The following is an 18,757-nucleotide window of genomic DNA, read 5'->3' as shown; positions in this document are numbered from 1 at the left end:
TAATCCTCCACCTTGCGGCGCCGGCACACCGGGTTCTAGTCCCGGTTGGGGCGCCGGATTCTGTCCCGGTTGCCCCTCTTCCAGGCCAGCTCTCTGCTATGGCCAGGGAGTGCAGTGGAGGATGGCCCAGGTGCTTGGGCCCTGCACCCCATGGGAGACCAGGAAAAGCACCTGGCTCCTGGCTCCTGCCAGGATCAGCGCGGTGCGCCGGCTGCAGCGGCGGCCATTGGAGGGTGAACCAACGGCAAAGGAAGACCTTTCTCTCTCTGTCTCTCTCTCTCACTGTCCACTCTGCCTGTCAAAAAAAAAAAAAAAAAAAAAAAATGAATCTTAATGAAGAATGGGATGGGAGAAGGAGTAAGAGATGGGATGGTTTGTGGGTGGGAGGATGGTTATGGGGGGGGACCGCTATAATCCAAAAGTTGTACTTTTGCAATTTATATTTATTAAATAAAAGTTTAAAAAATAAAAAATAAAAAAGACTCACTATGGAATGTCGAGCATCACCATTAAAAGCATGCTTTAGTCACAATTGTTTGTCACACACCTTGTAGTTCCAGTTTGGGAATTGTCAAGATCTTCTAGTCAATTCATCATCCATTTTTTCCTATTTGTCTTGTATCATGGAATATGTAGTTTGTGAACTGCTGCAGCCATAGCCTGGTCTATAGTTGGTAAACGCAGGAACTACATCTGGGTGTCCCACTTGAGTTGCAGGAGTCCAGGTACTTGGCCGATCTTCTGCTCTCCCAGTAGCACTATCTGGGAACTGAATATGAAGTGGAGCAGCCAGGACTCCAGCTGGTGCTTTAATATGGGAAGCTGGCACTGCAGGCTGTGTCTTAACCCACTGTGCCACAGTGCTAGCTTCTTTGTTTGCTTTCTTACTAAGAGAATATTTTCTATTCTCCATCTCTTTTACTCCTCTCTCTTCTCAGGCCAGATCCTCAATCAAATTTCTTGAGTAACTTTATTGCTTCTTTCTTTCTCCAACCAATCTCCTTTCCATACATTCATCAAGTATCAAGGTAGAAAGAAGACTCTGGAGGCCAAAGTTGTAGTGCAGTGGGTTAAGCTGCTGCCTGTGACACCAGCATCCTATATGTGGGACAGCTCAATTCCTGGCTTCTTCACTTCTGATCCAGCTCCCTGCTAACGTGCCTGGGAAAACAGCAGAAAATGGCCCAAGTACTTAGCCCCTGCACCCATGTGAAAGACCAAAATGAAGTTCCTGGCTCCTGGCATGGGCCTGGCACATCCCTAGCCATTGCAGCTATGCAGGAGTGAACCTGCAGATAGAAGATCTCTCTCTTTCTCTTTCTCTCTCTGACTCTGCTTTTCAAATAAATCAACAAATCTTACAAAAAAAGAAGACTGTGGCTGTCTAGTTCAGTGGTTCATACTGTGAGTGGAATGATAGTGTGCATTATGCATGCAAGGAGTTCTGTGGCCAAATAAATGTGCAAAACTGGGGGCTAAACCAAAACTGTGGGCTAAACAAGGCTTAAAGACCTCTTGTCTGTGCGACTCCTCCAATCATAGGTTATGGAATGCTCCAATTTGTAAATTTAGTTGATCACAGAATGCTTTTTCACTCATGGTCTTGCAAAGCTGGTATTCTAAGAATGGTACATTGGGGTAACAGTGATCTAGAACCTTGTTGCCCTTAAGAAATTAAGTGACTCATTCAAGACATCCCAATTATTGGAGGGTAAATCAGAGACCAGAACCTATTTTGTCTATTTCAAATAGGCAATTGGACATTCCACAGCTCTGAGTATTCTACTCTCACTGCATGTTCAAGGTAGGTGTTGATGGCAATTACTTCCATGTGGCTATTTTCTTTTTTTTTAAACTTTTATTTAATAAATATAAATTTTTAAAAGTACAACTTTTGGATTATAGCGTTTCCCCTCCCCCATAACCACCCTCCCACCCGCAAACCATCCCATCTCTTACTCCCTCTCCCATTCCATTCTTCATTAAGATTCATTTTTAATTATCTTTATATACAGAAGATCAACTTAATATATACTAAGTGAAGATTTCAACAGTTTGCATCCACACAGACACACAAAGTATAAAGTACTGTTTGAATACTAGTTTTACCATTAATTTGCATAGTATAACACATTAAGGACAGAGATCCTACATGGGGAGTAAGTCAGCCCTTGTCCTGACTGTTGAGGAACAGTTTACTATTTTATTCTTTTTAGTATTTTCTTGTTCTACTTAATACCATTGGTTGAACTCTTTGATTAACACACAATTATTCTTAGGTGTTTAAATTTAACTGAAAATTGATCCCTGTTAAGAATAAGAGTGGGAATAAGAAAGGGAGGAGATGTACAGTTCGGCACACGCTCACCTGGACTTACTCCATGCAGCTATTTTCTTTGGCATCTGTTTTGCTCTTAGAAAGGATGCATGGCCCTTGGCAATATCTTTTCTGGTGGAACCAAAAGACTTGAGATTAGGGTGATTCTGTTTTCTTTGGGACAATCAGTTCAAAGTTTAACAAATTCATTATCCTTTCCAAGCTAGAAAACAAGTTGTAGAAATATCCACAAATAAAGATATCACCATTAATCAAGAAGTTCATTGGAAAAATATTTATTGAACATCTCTACAGGCCACATAGTTTTCTAGGTTCTATGAAAGTAGTGGAGTTTAAAACCCAGGAAAAATAATCAGAAAATAAATAATCATTTTGAGAAAAATGATAACACCAGCTAAGAAGGAATTAGAGGATGTCGGCAGAGAGACAAGACCAGGGTTGCAATTTTATATAGGATGAGATGATTTTACTATTAACATGGCTTTGTGCAGAGACTTCCTTGTGAAGGAACAGTAACAAGCTTAGGAAGAACATTCCAGAGAATGAGATTAGCATAATCTAGGAATGCAAAAATGTCATTGTGGCTGGGGCTAAGGGAGCAAGGGAGAAGGTGATAGGGATTAATATTATGTGGGTCTATAGGCCATTATAAAGATGGGCTTATACTTTGAGTGGCAAGGGAAGCCTTCAAAGGCTTTTGAACAGACAGGTGACATGGTCCGATTTTTGTTCGAAAAGGTTTAATGTTGCCGCAGTATAGAAAGTAAAATTGTAGGGAGATGTGACATATTGGGTTTCCAGGAAGCAGACTCCAAAATGGAGATTAGGATTTGGGGAGTTTATCAGGGAGTTAGGGAGTGCTTTCAGGAGCAACACCTGTCGGGGATGGGAAGAAGGCAGGATTAGACACAAGAAGCACTGGGCTGTAATATTGTCTTAACACCAAACTCAGTGCACAGGGTGCTCTGAAACTTGGGTTGCCCTTTAGAGTTGTCCCAAATCAGAGTGAGGGTTTCAGGCCTTTATACCGATGCATTTACTGATTGGCTATTGGATGCCTCTAAGAAGGGGCAATGATTTTCAACAAAGAACCCTAGAGGAATTCCTAGAGATGACTGCCTACTAGGCTGTTACAGTACTCCTAGGAGCATGGAAATCCTTTAGCTAGAAGCGGGATACACAAGGTTCATTAGAGCATCTATTACAAGAGGCAAAATGGCAGCAGGGAGACCACTTAAGAGGCATTGATTCAGATGGTAAGTTCTGTTACCAGGATGTTAGAAGTAGAAGGAGGGAGATATATTCATTTTCTGGATTATTTTGAAGGAAGGGCCAATAGAGGATATCATGACTTTGATAGGAGATTATGGGAAACCAAGAAAAATCAGTATAAATCTATCACTTTTGCCCCAGCCAACTAGAAATGGGTAGATTCTATATGCTGAGGTGAGGAAAATTTGGGGGTGGTAGGTAGAGATGGTTCTATAGAAATGCAAGTAACTTAGTGGAGATGTACTGATTTTCAGATGTGTATGAGATATCCAAGTAAAGATGTTAGTTGTATGAGTGTATTATAAAAGGACAACACATTAAAGATAAGGGATATGGGGGCTGGCACTATGTCATAGCAGGTTAATGCCCTGGCAAAAGTGCAGGCATCCCATATGGACGCCGGTTCAAGACCTGGCTGCTCCATTTCTGATCCAGCTCTCTGCTGTGGCCTGGGAAATCAGTAGAAGTTGGCCGAAGTCCTTGGGCCCCTACACCCATGTGGGAGACCTAGAAGAAGCTCCTGGCTCCTGGCTTCGGATCGGCACAGCTCTGACCATTGCAGCCAATTAGGGAGTGAACCATCCTATGGAAGACCTCGCCCTCTCTCTCTGCCTCTCCTCTCTCTGTGTAACTCTGACTTTCAAATAAGTAAATAAAAATTTAAAAAATATATATAAGTGATTTATAAATTTTAGTCTGCTCGACTCATAGAATGGCAGATGTCCTAAGAAAAAGAGGACCTATATGAAAGATCTCTGTGAGTGAGATTCCAGTAGAAAGAAATGGTCATCAAAGAAGGAGGTACCTTTCTCTGAAGGGAGGAGAGAACTTCCACTTTGACTATGACCTTGTCTAAATAAGATCGATATCCACGAACTCAAAAGGCTTCCATAGCCTTGGCAACTCATGACAAAAGCCTAGGGAGATTACTGAGGCCATAAACAAGAGTGTTAATTTGTTAAGTCAACAACAGGAGTCCTTGTGCTCTCATGTAGGATCTCTGTCCTTAATGTGTTGTCCAATGTGAATTAATGCTATAACTAGTACTCAAGCAGTATTTTATACTTTATGTTCTGTGTGGGTGCAAGCTGTTGAAATCTTTACTTAATATATACTAAATTGATCTTCTGTATATAAAGAGAATCGAAAATGAATCTTGATGTGAATGGAATGGGAGAGGGAGCGGGAGCTTGGAGGGTTGCAGGTGGGAGGGAACTTATGGGGGGAAAAAGCCATTGTAATCCATAAACTGTACTTTGGAAATTTATATTTATTAAATAAAAGTTAAAAAAATATATAAGTAGTGATAACAGAAATGGAAGGAATCAGACATGGTCTATCCAAGTGTCAATCTGTGTCAGCCCAGACTTAGGCTATGATAGGAACTCATATATTCATTATGCTTTACACCCAATTCTTAGTCTGTGAATTGAGATAGTGCCAAGATTCCTGGAATCATCAATAACTAAGGGGATGAGGATTCATAATACTGATGATTCTGACTCAAGAGAAAAAAAAACATGACCCAGGGCTGACATAGAATGAATATCCCAATGTTGTTAACCAGAAACAGGATCAGAATGCAGAGTGAAGGGTGAAATCTTACTAGGAATAGCTTGAGATCATTTCCCTATACATCCTCCATTCAACACTTTGCTTTTTACTCCTGTAACTTCACTCATTGCTGGTTTCCCTTGTGAAGTTAGACCCTTTATGAGACTCTAAGCCATGTTGACAATAGGGCCTACATCTTCTTTATCTTCATGTCCCCCAGAGTGTACATCAGTGCCTTGTGCTCAGCAGATGTTTATTAAGAAAAATAAATGAGACTTCTAGTGCCTCAGTTCTCAAGCATGAGGCATGAGAATAGACAAATGGATGTCTGAATTGCCTTGGCAGCTGAATCTGTTTAATCACTTACATGTTTCTTGGCAAAACTTTATGTGGACTAATCTGTTTTTTCTCAAATTTGTTTATCATGTCAGAAAGAAAGACTACTTGTTCTATATTATTTTAAAAACATTATTTTATATTTTTTTGGCTCAAAGATAATGCAGTGATATCTGTTTAGTAAGGAGGGTGAAGGAAACCTGCTTCAGGCATCAATAATGCCAGCTTTTAAAGATAATTTTGGATTATTTTCATTTATTGCAAACTTTAACACACTTGACTTTGTTGTGAAAAACTGTTTTCCAACAGATAAATTTGTGTTCCTTTGTGGAAAAGACATCATTAAAAATCTGTGTGTATAAAATGCTTAAGGGTCCTGAGAAGACCCTAAGTAATTCTTCTTGTCTATAGGAAATGTAGTTACAGTTGGGGATTAGATTCTTTCCTGGTGTTCACTCTATATAACTTATGTGCTCTTTTGCCACCCAAGACTAGAATCTAGCTTTTTTTTTGGACCAGGTGCCGTTGATTTTTCTAATTAAATGAAAATATAGTTTCTATAGAAATTACCCTAAATACATGTGCTTTTCCAAGCTATATGTAGTTACCAACCAGATGGCTGGAGCATGCTATTATAATACACATCCATTTTGTGTTTATATAATACAAAATAATTTTATAAAAATTATGACTTCTGTCTTTATAAGAAATAGTCTATTATAACAAAATTATTTGTTAATAAAATGAGGGAAAGTAAAGAATTAGAAATAAGTTGCCACTAAGACATAGAGAAAAATAGCAAAATAGCAAAGTAATGGATGGATTTAATTGGTTCCTATGTTGTAAAGTGATTGAAAAGAATCTGAGTAAGGCAAAAAAGTAGAAGCTGAAGAATTTCCTCTTGTAAATTTCATTGTGCCAACTTGCCTAAATATTGCTTTATATGTGGAGGAAGAACTGGGAGAAAAAAATCAGAAGGAAAAGGACAGAATGAGGTATAGGAGACCTTCATAGTTGTTGAAATTTACCTAGAATAAATTGACTGGACCATAGACAATGGGCTGCATTGTCACTTCCTCTTGGGGAGCCTCAGTAGAACTTGGAGCTAAGAGTTCTTTAAGATTTATTGATGCTACCTTTTGATGTTTTCATTCACACATCACCATTCTACCTTCACTGAAAAAAACTTGAGCACCTTCATTCTAGATCTTTGTTGATATTTATTTAATTTGCTTTTTCAATCTTATTTCTGTTTATTATCATTGATCAAAATGAAAATAGTACCATCAAGTAACATATATTATGTATTTGCCTGGCACAGAACTATGGTTTTTGCTTGCTGAATTTAATTATGACCATCATAAAAACCCTGGGAGATAATTTCTGTTCTTACTCCTATTTCACAGGTGAGAGGACTGAGTCTTTGAGGGTTCAGTAACTTGTCTGGAGTGCCACAGTCAGTGAATGATCTGCCTCCAGGGTCTCATGCTTTCAGATTACACCTGCTACTTACTGTTCTTGCTGTTCTGATAGGTGCCTTTACTCAAAGTTTTCTTTTTACAAATAAAATAAGTGCTCTTTCATCCCACATTCATAGATCTCCAGGCCCCTTTCCTTCTGGGTAGTTCAGATGCCACCTTTTTAAATTACTCCAGGATAGACAGACATAATGTCACTTCTTCTGAAATTCCTATGAGTCTTTGCTGATCAAAGTGACACAGACCAGCAGCTGTGCAGACCCTGGGAGCTTGTTGGAAATACAGTCTCTTAGTCCCACCCGAGATCTCCTAAATCAGAAACAGCATCTAAAAAGTATTTATGTGTTTTAAAGGCAGAGAGAGAGAGAGAGATCACTGAGAGATTGCCCATCTGCTGGGTCATTCCCCTGATACCAGCAACAAGCAGGGATGGGCCATTCTGAAACCAGGTTGCTTCCTCCCATGCTGTGTATTAGCAAGAAACTGGAATCCTAAACACAGTCAGGACTTGAATGAGGCACAGATATGGGATTTTGGCATCTCTTGAAGCACCTTACCCACTGCACCAAACACTTGTCCAGAATCTGCATTTTAGTAAAATCCATAGGTGGTTTGTATATGCAGGAAAGTTTGAAAAGATCTGTGGTATGAGACTTTGTTTTTTTGACTTTATATCTCTGTTATTTTTATACCTATTTTATATTCCCAAATGGACTGTAAGGTTTTTGAGTAGCAAAGTATCATATTCTCTTTTTGATATTGGTAAATGTACCTGACATGGAAGATTACACATTGTTTAGTGATAAAATGCAGCACTTGTATCAGATATTGAGACTATTTCTCAGTCAAAATGTTCTATATTATTTAGAAATATTTTCCCACTGTGGTAATAGAATCACTTTTAACAATTATTTTACTAGTAATGTTTCCAAAAGTTCAGGCTTTGGATGTTAAAATGTTATGAGGCATAATCTTGATTCTTAAAGAAAAAAATCATTATTTCTTCCCATTACCTTTGGCCTGTACCTAGCCCTTTCGATACAGCATCTTTCATCACTAAAGCTCATCTATAGATATTATAGATTTGGAGAAAAATAAGTACTGATAGAAATAAAAAAACTGAAATTTTCAATCAAGTTTACGTGTGAAATTTTGAGATTTGTATGCAGTCAAGATACTCATTGCCTTCCAGGAACCTTGGAATGGAATTTTGTTTTGACAACTATTTGATTCAAAGCTTTATTTTAGAGTAAATTCTATTAATAGCAAAACTTTAGTCACTACATATGCTCCTGCATTGCTGCTTGCAATTTATACACCAAGAACTGATCATTAAAGTTATTGATTTTTAAAAAATGATCACTGTTTTCTAGTTCTTTATTTGGACAGTGTTTGCATATATTTGTATCACTAAATGTTCTCTGAATGTGACCAACTGATGACTGAGATTGGCAGATGCTAAGGCCCTTCAATCAGCTTCTCCTTGCTGCACAATCTGGCTTCTCTCTTCCTTCCACAGAATATATAATTGGAATGCATGCATGGAAAGAAAAGAGGGCAAACCCATATAGGTGGCAATCTTTGATTCCATTTCAGCAGTCAGTATGACCTATCATGAAGTTGCAAATCTAAAAACTGTCGAAACATAAATCTATTCTCTGGAACTGACGCAGTTTTTCAATTCAGAAAGGATTCTGTCTTACCTCTTTTTAGAATTCCTTTATCCACACCCCCCCCCCCCGCCTGTGTGTGTGTGTGTGCGCGCGTGTGTGTTGTTTTAGTAAGAAGCTTCCTTCCCACCTCAGTCATTGGTTTGCTCACTCCCTTATGTGATGAATCAATGCTTCCAGAACAGGGGCTTCTGAGTGACTGCGGGAACAATTACTTCCAAATGAACTCGTGCATCTTAGCAGGGAGCGTTCAGACCACACCCCAGGTAAAAGGAAGTCTTTGCTTAATGCTTTCAGTGACTTATAAAAGCAGTAAACTGTGCTCATGGTGTTTGCTGAAAGAGGGCTAGAGGGAGAGCTAGCACAGATAAATTTGTCTGTGTTTCGAAATGAAGTGTTATCTGCAGTTAGGGAAAAGAGCGAGCAGATAAAGGCAAAACTGCTCATTGGGTAAAGAAAATGCTCAGGACAGCCCTCGGCATAGTGTTAACGCTAACATATCTTGTAATGCCTCTCTTCAACAGGAGGTTACTGGCCATCTGTGAGTGTAGGTGTCAACATTGGAAGGAAGGGAACTTTTAGGGAAGTGTAAGACAGGAAGGTATGAGAGCCTGAAACTGAGCAAAGAAGCAGATAGCATGCATGGCATGGGTGACAACAGTTTCTCAAATTATTAGGCTGTCTGTTCAGAAGGTGACAATCTTAGAGATTTTGAGTGTTTCAAAGCATATTTTAGGGAAATGTTTTAATCCTTTCAGCTCTTATTACTGTTATTAAAATAGTTTCCCCATGATAGGACCCAAGATGTTTAAACGACATTGGCATCGAACACTGAAAGTGTTAATTGGCAATTAACAAGTGCAATGCTATTAACATGCATCTGTTCCTGCTTTGTGTGGAAGATGATTTTTCATCACCATAGCAATTCATTTTTGGATTCTATTGGAACTTGGCCACACTATGCAGCAAACAGAAAATATCTTTTTTCTTTCTTTCCTAAACAAGGGATTTGACACTCTCCTCACTAACATGGTTCTCATCTCATCTCATCTCATCTCATCTCATCTCATCTCATCTCATAATATGAGGAGTCTTCAGAAAATTTACGGAAAATACATACCATAAAAATTATGCATGGATTTCAAAAACCTTTGCACAAAATAAGCTTATCTTTTAATCCAATTTTCCATGGATTTTTTGAAGTACCCTTTTATAACAAGTGTATTTTCAAATCCTTTTTCTTTGAAGTTCTGAGGAAATGAATATTAGGTCCCTGGTAAGGTAAGAGGGTGTTAGGTAAAGGCAGTAAAAAGAACCCTATTCTAACATTGTACTATTAGCTTATAAGTGAATTACCCAATAATTTTCATTTTGTGATTATTCTTCCAGGGATATATATGTAGATAGGAATTTATCCCTAACCTCGTTTCTCTTCAAGGGAAACCTGGGGAGATGAATAAGTCTTTAGTCCTATTAGCTTTCTTGTGTTTTGTTTTCTGTAATGGTATCATATACTGGTTCACCTAAAGAAATTTTGTATTTTATGTGTGAAAGTAGCGTTTCTATAGGGAATATAACAACAGCTGAAGGAAATAATTTTACTTCAGTTGCCTTTATTTGCAGCATGTGGTTGTGTTTGGAAACTCTTATCAGAGTATTGTTACAAAAGCATACCTGTCTTTGAAGCATCAATTCTTATTCATACTTTATTTCTTTATTTATTAAAATTATAGCTAAGAATCTTAAAAAGTCTGTAGGTTGTGAGGCATCAAGTGTGGAACTGTATTTTAGAGACTTGAAATGATTCAATTATATGAATTGGGCATTTGGAGAAGTAAATTTTCATCATTGCATGTTTTAGAATGTAAAGCTACTTAGTGTTTATAATGATTTCATATACTTCAGAACCAGGAGGTGCTTATTCTAAAGAAGTTTTTGCGATGCTATTTAAATTTCATATGGGAAGAACTTAAGATAGGCCTATTTTCAAAATGTTCAAATATAAGGGCAGGCCTCCCCGTAGATCCTGGGAACAAGGTAAAAATGTTACCACTTCTTCTTCAACTTGTAAAGGATTATCTTTATTGCCATACTCAAAAAGCAATTCTAGGATAGATTATTTGAACTACCATCAGTGATTTACTTACCAAAACCACTTTGCGTTTCATCATGGTATCCATGAATCTCATCATATAAAGAAATCTTCCTAGAAAACTATACATCCAGAGAGTCTCTTGTGTTATATGCAAGCCAGATTGCCCTCTAAATCTTACAAAGAAATCTAATGTTCCTTTCTATAAAGGAAAACAGTGATTTATTATTTTCTGATGATAAGCCACAACCTGGGAATTGTGACTTGACTATAATAAGTAGTAATGATAAAATACTTCTTATAATTAGTCTTTAAAAATATTTATTTAAGAATGGAGAGAGAGAGCGAGAGAGAGAATGTCATACACTGCTTTACTCCCCAAATATTTTCAACAGCTAAGGCTGGGCTGGATTGAAGCCAGAAGCCTGGAAATTCAATCCAGGACTCCCAAGTAGGTGGCAGGAACCCTAGTACTTGAGTCATAGGTGTTACCTCCCAGGGTCTGCGGTGGCATGAAGCTGGGATCAGGAGCTAGCCTTAGGAGTCAAACCCAGGCACCCTGATGTGGATCCATGAGTCGTAACTGGGATCTTAACCACTAGGCCAAACTCATCTACTGCAAATATCTTTAAAAGCAGAAAAGAATATTGAAAAATGAAGATTGGTCCAAAAGAGTTTGTCTGCAAGCTTAGAGAATATGCATTGTTCCTACAAGGTATGGGCATTTAGTCACCACAAGTTAATCCTATAATAAATGGTCCAAATTTAATTTATTAACACCCTTCTAGAACTTGAGTGAATCAGCTGCCAATATATTTTATATAATTATTTTTGTTTGATTTCATCCTCACAAAGAAAATCTCTAATTAATAATTTGATCTTCATGAACCCTGTTCCAGGAACTTTTTGGACTCCAGCTTCACATGTACTCAAGATTGTATGCCCATAATTAATCTTTCTCCCCAACTCAGTCTTGCCACAACCCCAAAAATGATCCTGTCAGTACTCTTGCCTTACAGACCCTGACCTTTGAAAACTCAGTGCCCTTCCTCTCAAATACTCAGTTTTCAGGCCCAAACTCTAGATTTCTTTTTCTTTTTCTTTCTTTCTTTTTTTTTTTTTTTTTTTTTTTTTTTTTTTTTTTTTTTTTACAGGCAAAGTTAGACAGTGAGAGAGAAACAGAGAGAAAGGTCTTCCTTCTGCTGGTTCACCCCCTAAATGGCCACTACAGCCGGCGTGCTGCACCGATCCAAACCAAGGAGCCAGGTGCTTCTTCCTGGTCTCCCATGTGGGTGCAGAGCTCAAGAAGTTGGGCCATCCTCCACTGCACTCCCGGGCCACAGGAGAGTGCTGGACTGGAAGAGGAGCAACCGGGACAGAATTCGGCACCTCAACCGGGACTAGAACCTGGTGTGTCGGGTCCGCAGACAGAGGATTAGCCAAGTGAGCTGCAGTGCTGGCCTGCAAAATCTAGATTTTATAATCACCTAGAATCACCATACTTCCAACCATTAAGCTCTCATAGACCAAATTTGATGTCAAGGCATTTTCTGTCATCACTGTAGCAAGTCTGCTTTCTGTTTCACAGAGACCTTTAGTCCATGGGCTTTGAGGATGCTTCTTCTTTATTCATATTGAACTGCATGTCTTATCATTTGTTCTACTCTTATAAGTTACCTAAATCATCTTACACACACTACATCTTTCTGTCACCTCCAATCACCTCCTCCAAATATCAGCTTCATAAATACTGTGATTTACTTCCTCTGTTCCTATGATAGGCATTTCAGCATCTCTCCAGAGACTACCAGAGAGCCAAATTGCCTCAATGCAAACTCATGCATATGTCTTGGATAAGCCCTTAGTATGGTATTCTGACTCTTTTGTTTCTTTTTAAACCTCTTTTCTAGTGCTGTCAATGATGACCCACAATTTCCTATCCTCCTTAAGCTTCTGGAGTCACCTTTAACAGTTCTTCAGCTGCTGGGTCACTTAATGTGAGTCTTTAGGGTTCCAGCTTGCACTTCTTCCTTTATTTGTGTTTACTTCCTAAGTGATCTCACCTGGTATTATGGATTTAAATATCATCTATAGTTAACAACTCTAATGATTTTATTTCCAGAACAAACTTTTCTCTAACTTTGACTTTCATACTCATATTTCATTTGAATGCATATTGGGAATATCATATTTGATCTTCATTCTCAAACTAGCTTCAACTGTTATTCTCTTCATTTCAGTGAATAATTTGTCATTTCTTACAGTTATTCAGACCAAAACTTTTATACTCACCTTGATTTCCGTCAATTTTATCCTACTCTACCCCCCAATTTGTCAGCAAATTCTTAGCTTTTCCTTTAATATATTGCCTGATTCTTCAAATTATTTTTTTATTTTTTTATTTAGTAAATATAAATTTCCAAAGTAGAGTTTATGGATTATCTTGGTTTTCCCCCCCATAACTTCCCTCCCAATCGCACCCCTCCCATCTCCCGCTCCCTTTCCCATTCCATTCACATCAAGATTCATTTTAAATTATCTTTATATACAGAAGATCGATCCAGTATATATTAAGTAAAGATTTCATCAGTTTGCACCCACACAGAAACACAAAGTGTAAAAATACTGTTTCAGTACCAGTTATAGCACTACTTCACATTGGACAACACATTAAGGACAGAGATCCCACATGAGAAGTAAGTACACAGTGACTTCTATTGTTGACTTAACAATTTGACACTCTTGTTTATAGCGTCAGCAATCTCCCTAGGCTCTAGTCATGAGTTGCCAAGGCTATGGAAGCCTTTTGGGTTCGCCGACTTCGATCTTATTTAGACAAGGCCATAGTCAAAGTGGAAGCTCTCTCCTCCCTTCAGAGAAAGGTACCTCCTTCTTTGATGGCCCCGTTCTTTCCACTGGGATCTCACTCACAGAGATCTTTCATTTAGGTCTTCTTTTTTTTTCCCAGAGTGTCTTGGCTTTCCATGCCTAAAATACTCTCATGGGCTCTTCAGCCATATCCGAATGCCTTAAGGGCTGATTCTGAGGCCAGAGTGCTGTTTAGGACAACTGCCATTCTGTGAGTCTGCTGTGTATCCAGCTTCCCATGTTGGATCGTTCTCTCCCTTTTTGATTCTATCAGTTAGTATTAGCAGACACTAGTCTTGTTTATGTGATCCCTTTGACTCTTAGACCTATCAGTGTGATCAATTTGCTGCTCCTCCGCGTGCGGAGGAGCCGCACCGGACCGGATGCTTGTTGTTCCTTTTTTTACAAGTCCTTTCTATAGTAAAGTAAGAATAAGTAAACAGCAAACTCCCAAAGCAAGAATGAGTAGAGAGAAATGAGAAAGAACGAAGTAACGAACTTCCCTGCGAACTCTCCAACGCACTCTCCAACCAACCCACACCACCATGCCGTCTCTCTCCTCCTATATAGTCCTCTCCACCAATCCGTGCTCTGCTACCCACACGCTGAGTGCGCTGCTCTCCTCCAATCAGGAGCAGCTCCTGCAGCTTGTCAAGTTGGTGAGAGGCAGCTGGGTAGAAGCTGTTTGCTCCTCTCCCAGCACCATATTGTGGGAGAGCAGATGTATAGAATAAGTCTTAATTCCAGTAACAGTATAGTCCGAGTTGCTCCCCACAGATCCCCCTTTCTTTTTATTTTTGGCGTTGATACGTGCCTGTCTTCGGTGCCCCACGGCGCACACTCTGCTCTGCTTGGTGGAGTTGCCCACAGGTGCTTACAAGCCCTACCAATCAGGCAAACCGAATCCAAGCCTTCTCATTGCCGTCTTGTGGGGAGACTTATTGGTGTTGATAACGTGCCTGTCTTCGGTGACCTGCAGCCGCCCACAGGTGCTTATCGTCTTACTAATCAGGCAGACCGAATCCAAGCCCTCTCATTGCCATGGTGTGGGGAGGCCTTATTTTTCTCTATTTCTCTATCTCCGGGCATTCCTCTCTCTCCTATTTTACTTCTATCTGCCAGCATTCCTATTTCTCTCATTTTACTTCTAAACTTCTGTTTCTCTTATCCCCGCGGCTTCATCCTCCCTAACATATTTTTCTCTACCCGGTATGTTTCCTAACTTTTCTTCCAACAATATTCCCCTCTCGCTTCTCCTGGCTTCTCCCCACAGTCCGTATCCGAGTCTAAGTTTCTTCTAGGTTTCACTTTCACTTTCAACCTGCAGTCCATATCTGAGTCTAAGTTTCTTCTTGCTTTCACTTTAAATCCTAACTTCTTTCCCACAGTCCGTATCCGAGTCTATGCCTAGGCTTTCAATAGCTTCTTCCGGCACCTTTTCCGTCCGGCTTTTCCCTAGGCTCTTTACTAGTCTCTCTCTCCGGTATTTTCCCACTTCTTCCCGTTTCTTCCCTCCTAGGTTTTCTATCCGAGTCACGGCACCATTATGTCGCTCCCCGTCTTCGTGGAGGGACAACACAGGACCCTGCATTGTTCTTTCGTCTGCTCGGCCCTCCCCGGGTTTGATGCTGGTTCTTCCCGGGTTGGCTACCGTCCCTTCCACCTCCGTGGAAGGGCGGTTCCCCCTGCCACTTTCCCCACTTCCGCGGGGGAGTGGCACACCGCCGGCTGGCTCTCTCGGGGGCTGCTCAGGTGTTCCTCAGGTGTTCCTTCAGATAGATGTTCCTGGTGCATGTTGTCTCTCTCCTCCTTTATAGTCCTCTTCCACCAATCCCAACTCTGCTACCCACACGCTGAGTGTGCTGCTCTCCTCCAATCAGGAGCAGCTCCTGCAGCTTGTCAAGTTGGTGAGAGGCAGCTGGGTAGAAGCTGTTTGCTCCTCTCCCAGCACCATATTGTGGGAGAGCAGATGTATAGAATAAGTCTTAATTCCAGTAACAGTATAGTCCGAGTTGCTCCCCACACAATTGTGAACTGAAGTTGATCACTTGGACTAGTGAGATGGCATTGGTACCTGCCACCTTGATGGGATTGTATTGGAATCCCCTGGCACATTTCTAACTCCACCATTTGGGGCAAGTCCGATTGAGCATGTCCCAAATTGTACATCTCCTCCCTCTCTTATTCCCACTCTTATATTTAACAGGGATCACTTTTCAGTTAAAATTTAAACACCTAAGAATAATTGTGTGTTAATTACAGAGTTCAACCAATAGTACTAGAACAAAAAAAATACTAAAATGGATAAAGTATTACATTGTACATCAACAGTTAGGACAAGAGCTCATCAAGTCACTGTTTTTCATAGCGTCCATTTCACTTCAACAGGTTTCCCCTTTGGTGCACAGTTAGTTGTCACCGATCAGGGAGAACATATGACATTTGTCCCTTTGGGACTGGCTTAATTCACTCAGCATAATGTTTTCCAGATTGCTCCATCTTGTTGTAAATGACCGGGTTTCATTGTTTTTGACTGCTGTATAGTATTCTATAGAGTACATGTCCCATAATTTCTTTATCCAGTCTACTGTTAATGGGCATTTGGGTTGGTTCCAGGTCTTAGCTATTGTGAATTGAGCTGCGATAAACATTAATGTGCAGACAGCTTTTTTGTGTGCCAATTTAATTTCCACTGCTTTCCCAGGCCATTACCAGAGTGTTAGATTGGAAGTGGAGCACCTAGGACACAAATAAGTGCCCGTGTGGGATGCAGATGCTGCAGGCAGAGGCTTAACCTATGCCACAGCACCCCTCTTCACACTTCTTGATACTATCACTACAGCAATGCAATCCAAATTCAATCCACCCTTTTCTCTGCCATGGATTACTATAAGAGCCTTATAGCAAGTCTTTTTTTTTTTTTTTTTTTTTTTTTTTTTGACAGGCAGAGTGGACAGTGAGAGAGACAGAGAGAAAGGTCTTCCTTTGCCGTTGGTTCACCCTCCAATGGCCGCTGCGGCTGGTGTGCTGCGGCTGGCGCACCGCGCTGATCCGAAGGCAAGAGCCAGGTACTTATCCTGGTCTCCCAGGGGGTGCAGGGCCCAAGCACTTTGGCCATCCTCCACTGCACTCCCTGGCCACAGCAGAGAGCTGGCCTTGAAGAGGGGCAACTGGGACAGAATCTGGCGCCCCGACCAGGACTAGAACCCGGTGTGCCGGTGCCGCAAGGCAGAGGATTAGCCTAGTGAGCCGCAGTGCAGGCTTATAGCAACTCTTTATAGTACTTATGGAAATGCTATGTATTTTTTACATTTATTTATTTACTGCCCATATCCTTCCACTACAATAAGGGTAAAGATTTTTGTTCATTATTTTATCACTATCCCCTGAAAATATACCTAGTATTTTAGTAGGTGTTTAATAAGACTTTGCTGAGTAAACAAAAGTAAGTAGAAGGCAAAATGTTCAAATGAAGGTTAGTTTTACTAAGAGTTGCATATTGGTAGATCTAGGCTCGGTATATTAATAACAGTAGAAGCGTAGAGAGTACACTTCTCCATGAGTAGAGATGGAGGTGAGATGTTATATGAGTAGATGTGGTATTTGGAATCTCCTCTAATTGCTTAAATGATCTCACTGAAATGGGAAAGTCATCAGCCCAGTGTGAGAATATGGAAAACATTAAGGAATGCTTCTTCTCTCCTTGAAGAATGGGAGAAGTTGTGAAAGCATTTTCTATGTTTGTGAAAAAATGAGTAGGCTATAAAAGTGTGGTATGCTTGTGGGGTAGCATTGAAGTAGCTTCTTGGGACTTAAAATTTTGGTTGTAAAATGGGGCCAGAAAACATGGTTGTGTGATGTTCCCCAGCCAGGTTTACTTCTGTCATGTAGCAGTAGATAATAGGGATATAGATTTAGTGAGAACTGTGGTTTATACAAATAGGCTAATGATGCAGGAAAGGGCAAAGCCTTTGAGGAGCATCCATGGGAATGACTCTGGTCAACTTTTTTTTTTTAATTAGTTAAGAAATAAAGTGTGGAAAGCATAACTTTGGTAGAATCAATAGGTTTTAATCCTGGTTGGATTCAACAAATGTTGGAGTTGGAATATTAGAGGATGTGGTATGGAGAGACAGGAAGTGGTGCTCAGAAAATGAAAAATTGAAATTATGGAGGGTTTGCAGTTGGTGGTCCATGCTAGGGGTGTGAGAGTCAATAATGAATATATTAAGGAAAGAGTATTAGAAAAATTACCTATTAAATGTAATATTAGGTATTATTAAATAAAAAACAAGGTGCCAGTGGCATTGAGCCAGTAACTAAATCTTCAAGAAGGGTTTGATTTGAGTATGGGCAGATGACTACAACTGAGAGAGGTATGAATTGTATAGACGATAATGAAGTGAGATCTAACATTCAAAGTTTTGGGTAAGAAAGAATAATAATCTGTAAGTGCTAAAATAAGCAAGAAGGACACTTCCCCTGCTAGGCCGTGTGGTACAAAAGTGGGAGAGAAAAGAGCTTGCACTAAGAAAGATTTCTCAGTAAGATTTCTCACAAATTTTTCCAGTAAGAACCATGTCTTAGAACTGGAGGCAAAGAGAATATTTACAGACGTTAAGGATATGAAGGATTTTTATAATGGCTGGCTGAATTCCAGAAAGTGTACATGCACAGTTTTAAGAGTTGGAGTAGGGAAAAGGATGGGACCAAAACTAGGGATCCTATAGCAAGCCAGGATTGAGGGATGACTCAAAGGCCTGGGTTTCTCACAGGCACTTACATGGATCAGTTAAAGGACATGCCTGTAAATTCATAGAGTCTGAGAGGCCCAAGGCATGCACAGGTGGCACAGATTAAAGGGAGAGGGTAGTGGGGATTTTGTCAGGGCATGTATTTCTTCTGACAGTGATGTTGAGGTGGCAGAGGGGAAATGTTGATCTAACTAGATGGGTCGTGGTTTTATTATGAAAACTGAATTTACCAAAAGTGATTCCCATCACTTACTACTTTGTGCATGTTTGCCTCTACACCTCATTCAGCGTTTTGTGGACATCTTTGTGCATATTCTCTGCTCTCCAAGGAAATCATGTTCTTTCTCTGATACTCTTAATGTCTTTTGCTGGTCTCTTCCTTAATCTAACTCCCC

General features: G+C 40.0%; 1 protein-coding gene across 50 annotated transcripts in view; it reads left to right on the top strand.

Annotated features, from left to right (window-relative positions):
- The window catches only part of MLIP (muscular LMNA interacting protein), a 313,811-nt gene that overhangs the window by 141,755 nt on the left and 153,299 nt on the right, over positions 1-18,757 (top strand). For 2 of the 50 annotated variants that reach the window (XM_070073980.1, XM_070073959.1), the window contains exon 2: positions 12,651-12,737. The exons of 46 other annotated variants lie outside the window; for them this stretch is intronic. Coding sequence is in view for 2 of the 4 variants with exons in the window: in XM_051855597.2 (XP_051711557.1) it covers positions 8,819-8,914 (96 nt within the window). In the remaining 2 variants the exon portion in view is untranslated. Of the gene's footprint in view, positions 1-8,784; positions 8,915-12,650; positions 12,738-18,757 lie in introns of those variants that run through there. 2 more of the 50 variants (XM_051855597.2, XM_051855581.2) reach the window with 1 other exon arrangement.

This window comes from Oryctolagus cuniculus, chromosome 5, assembly GCF_964237555.1.
Source record: "Oryctolagus cuniculus chromosome 5, mOryCun1.1, whole genome shotgun sequence".
Lineage (NCBI taxonomy): Eukaryota > Metazoa > Chordata > Mammalia > Lagomorpha > Leporidae > Oryctolagus > Oryctolagus cuniculus.
The sequence above is the reverse complement of the archived record's forward strand: the minus strand, read 5'-3'. Positions and strand labels throughout refer to the sequence as shown.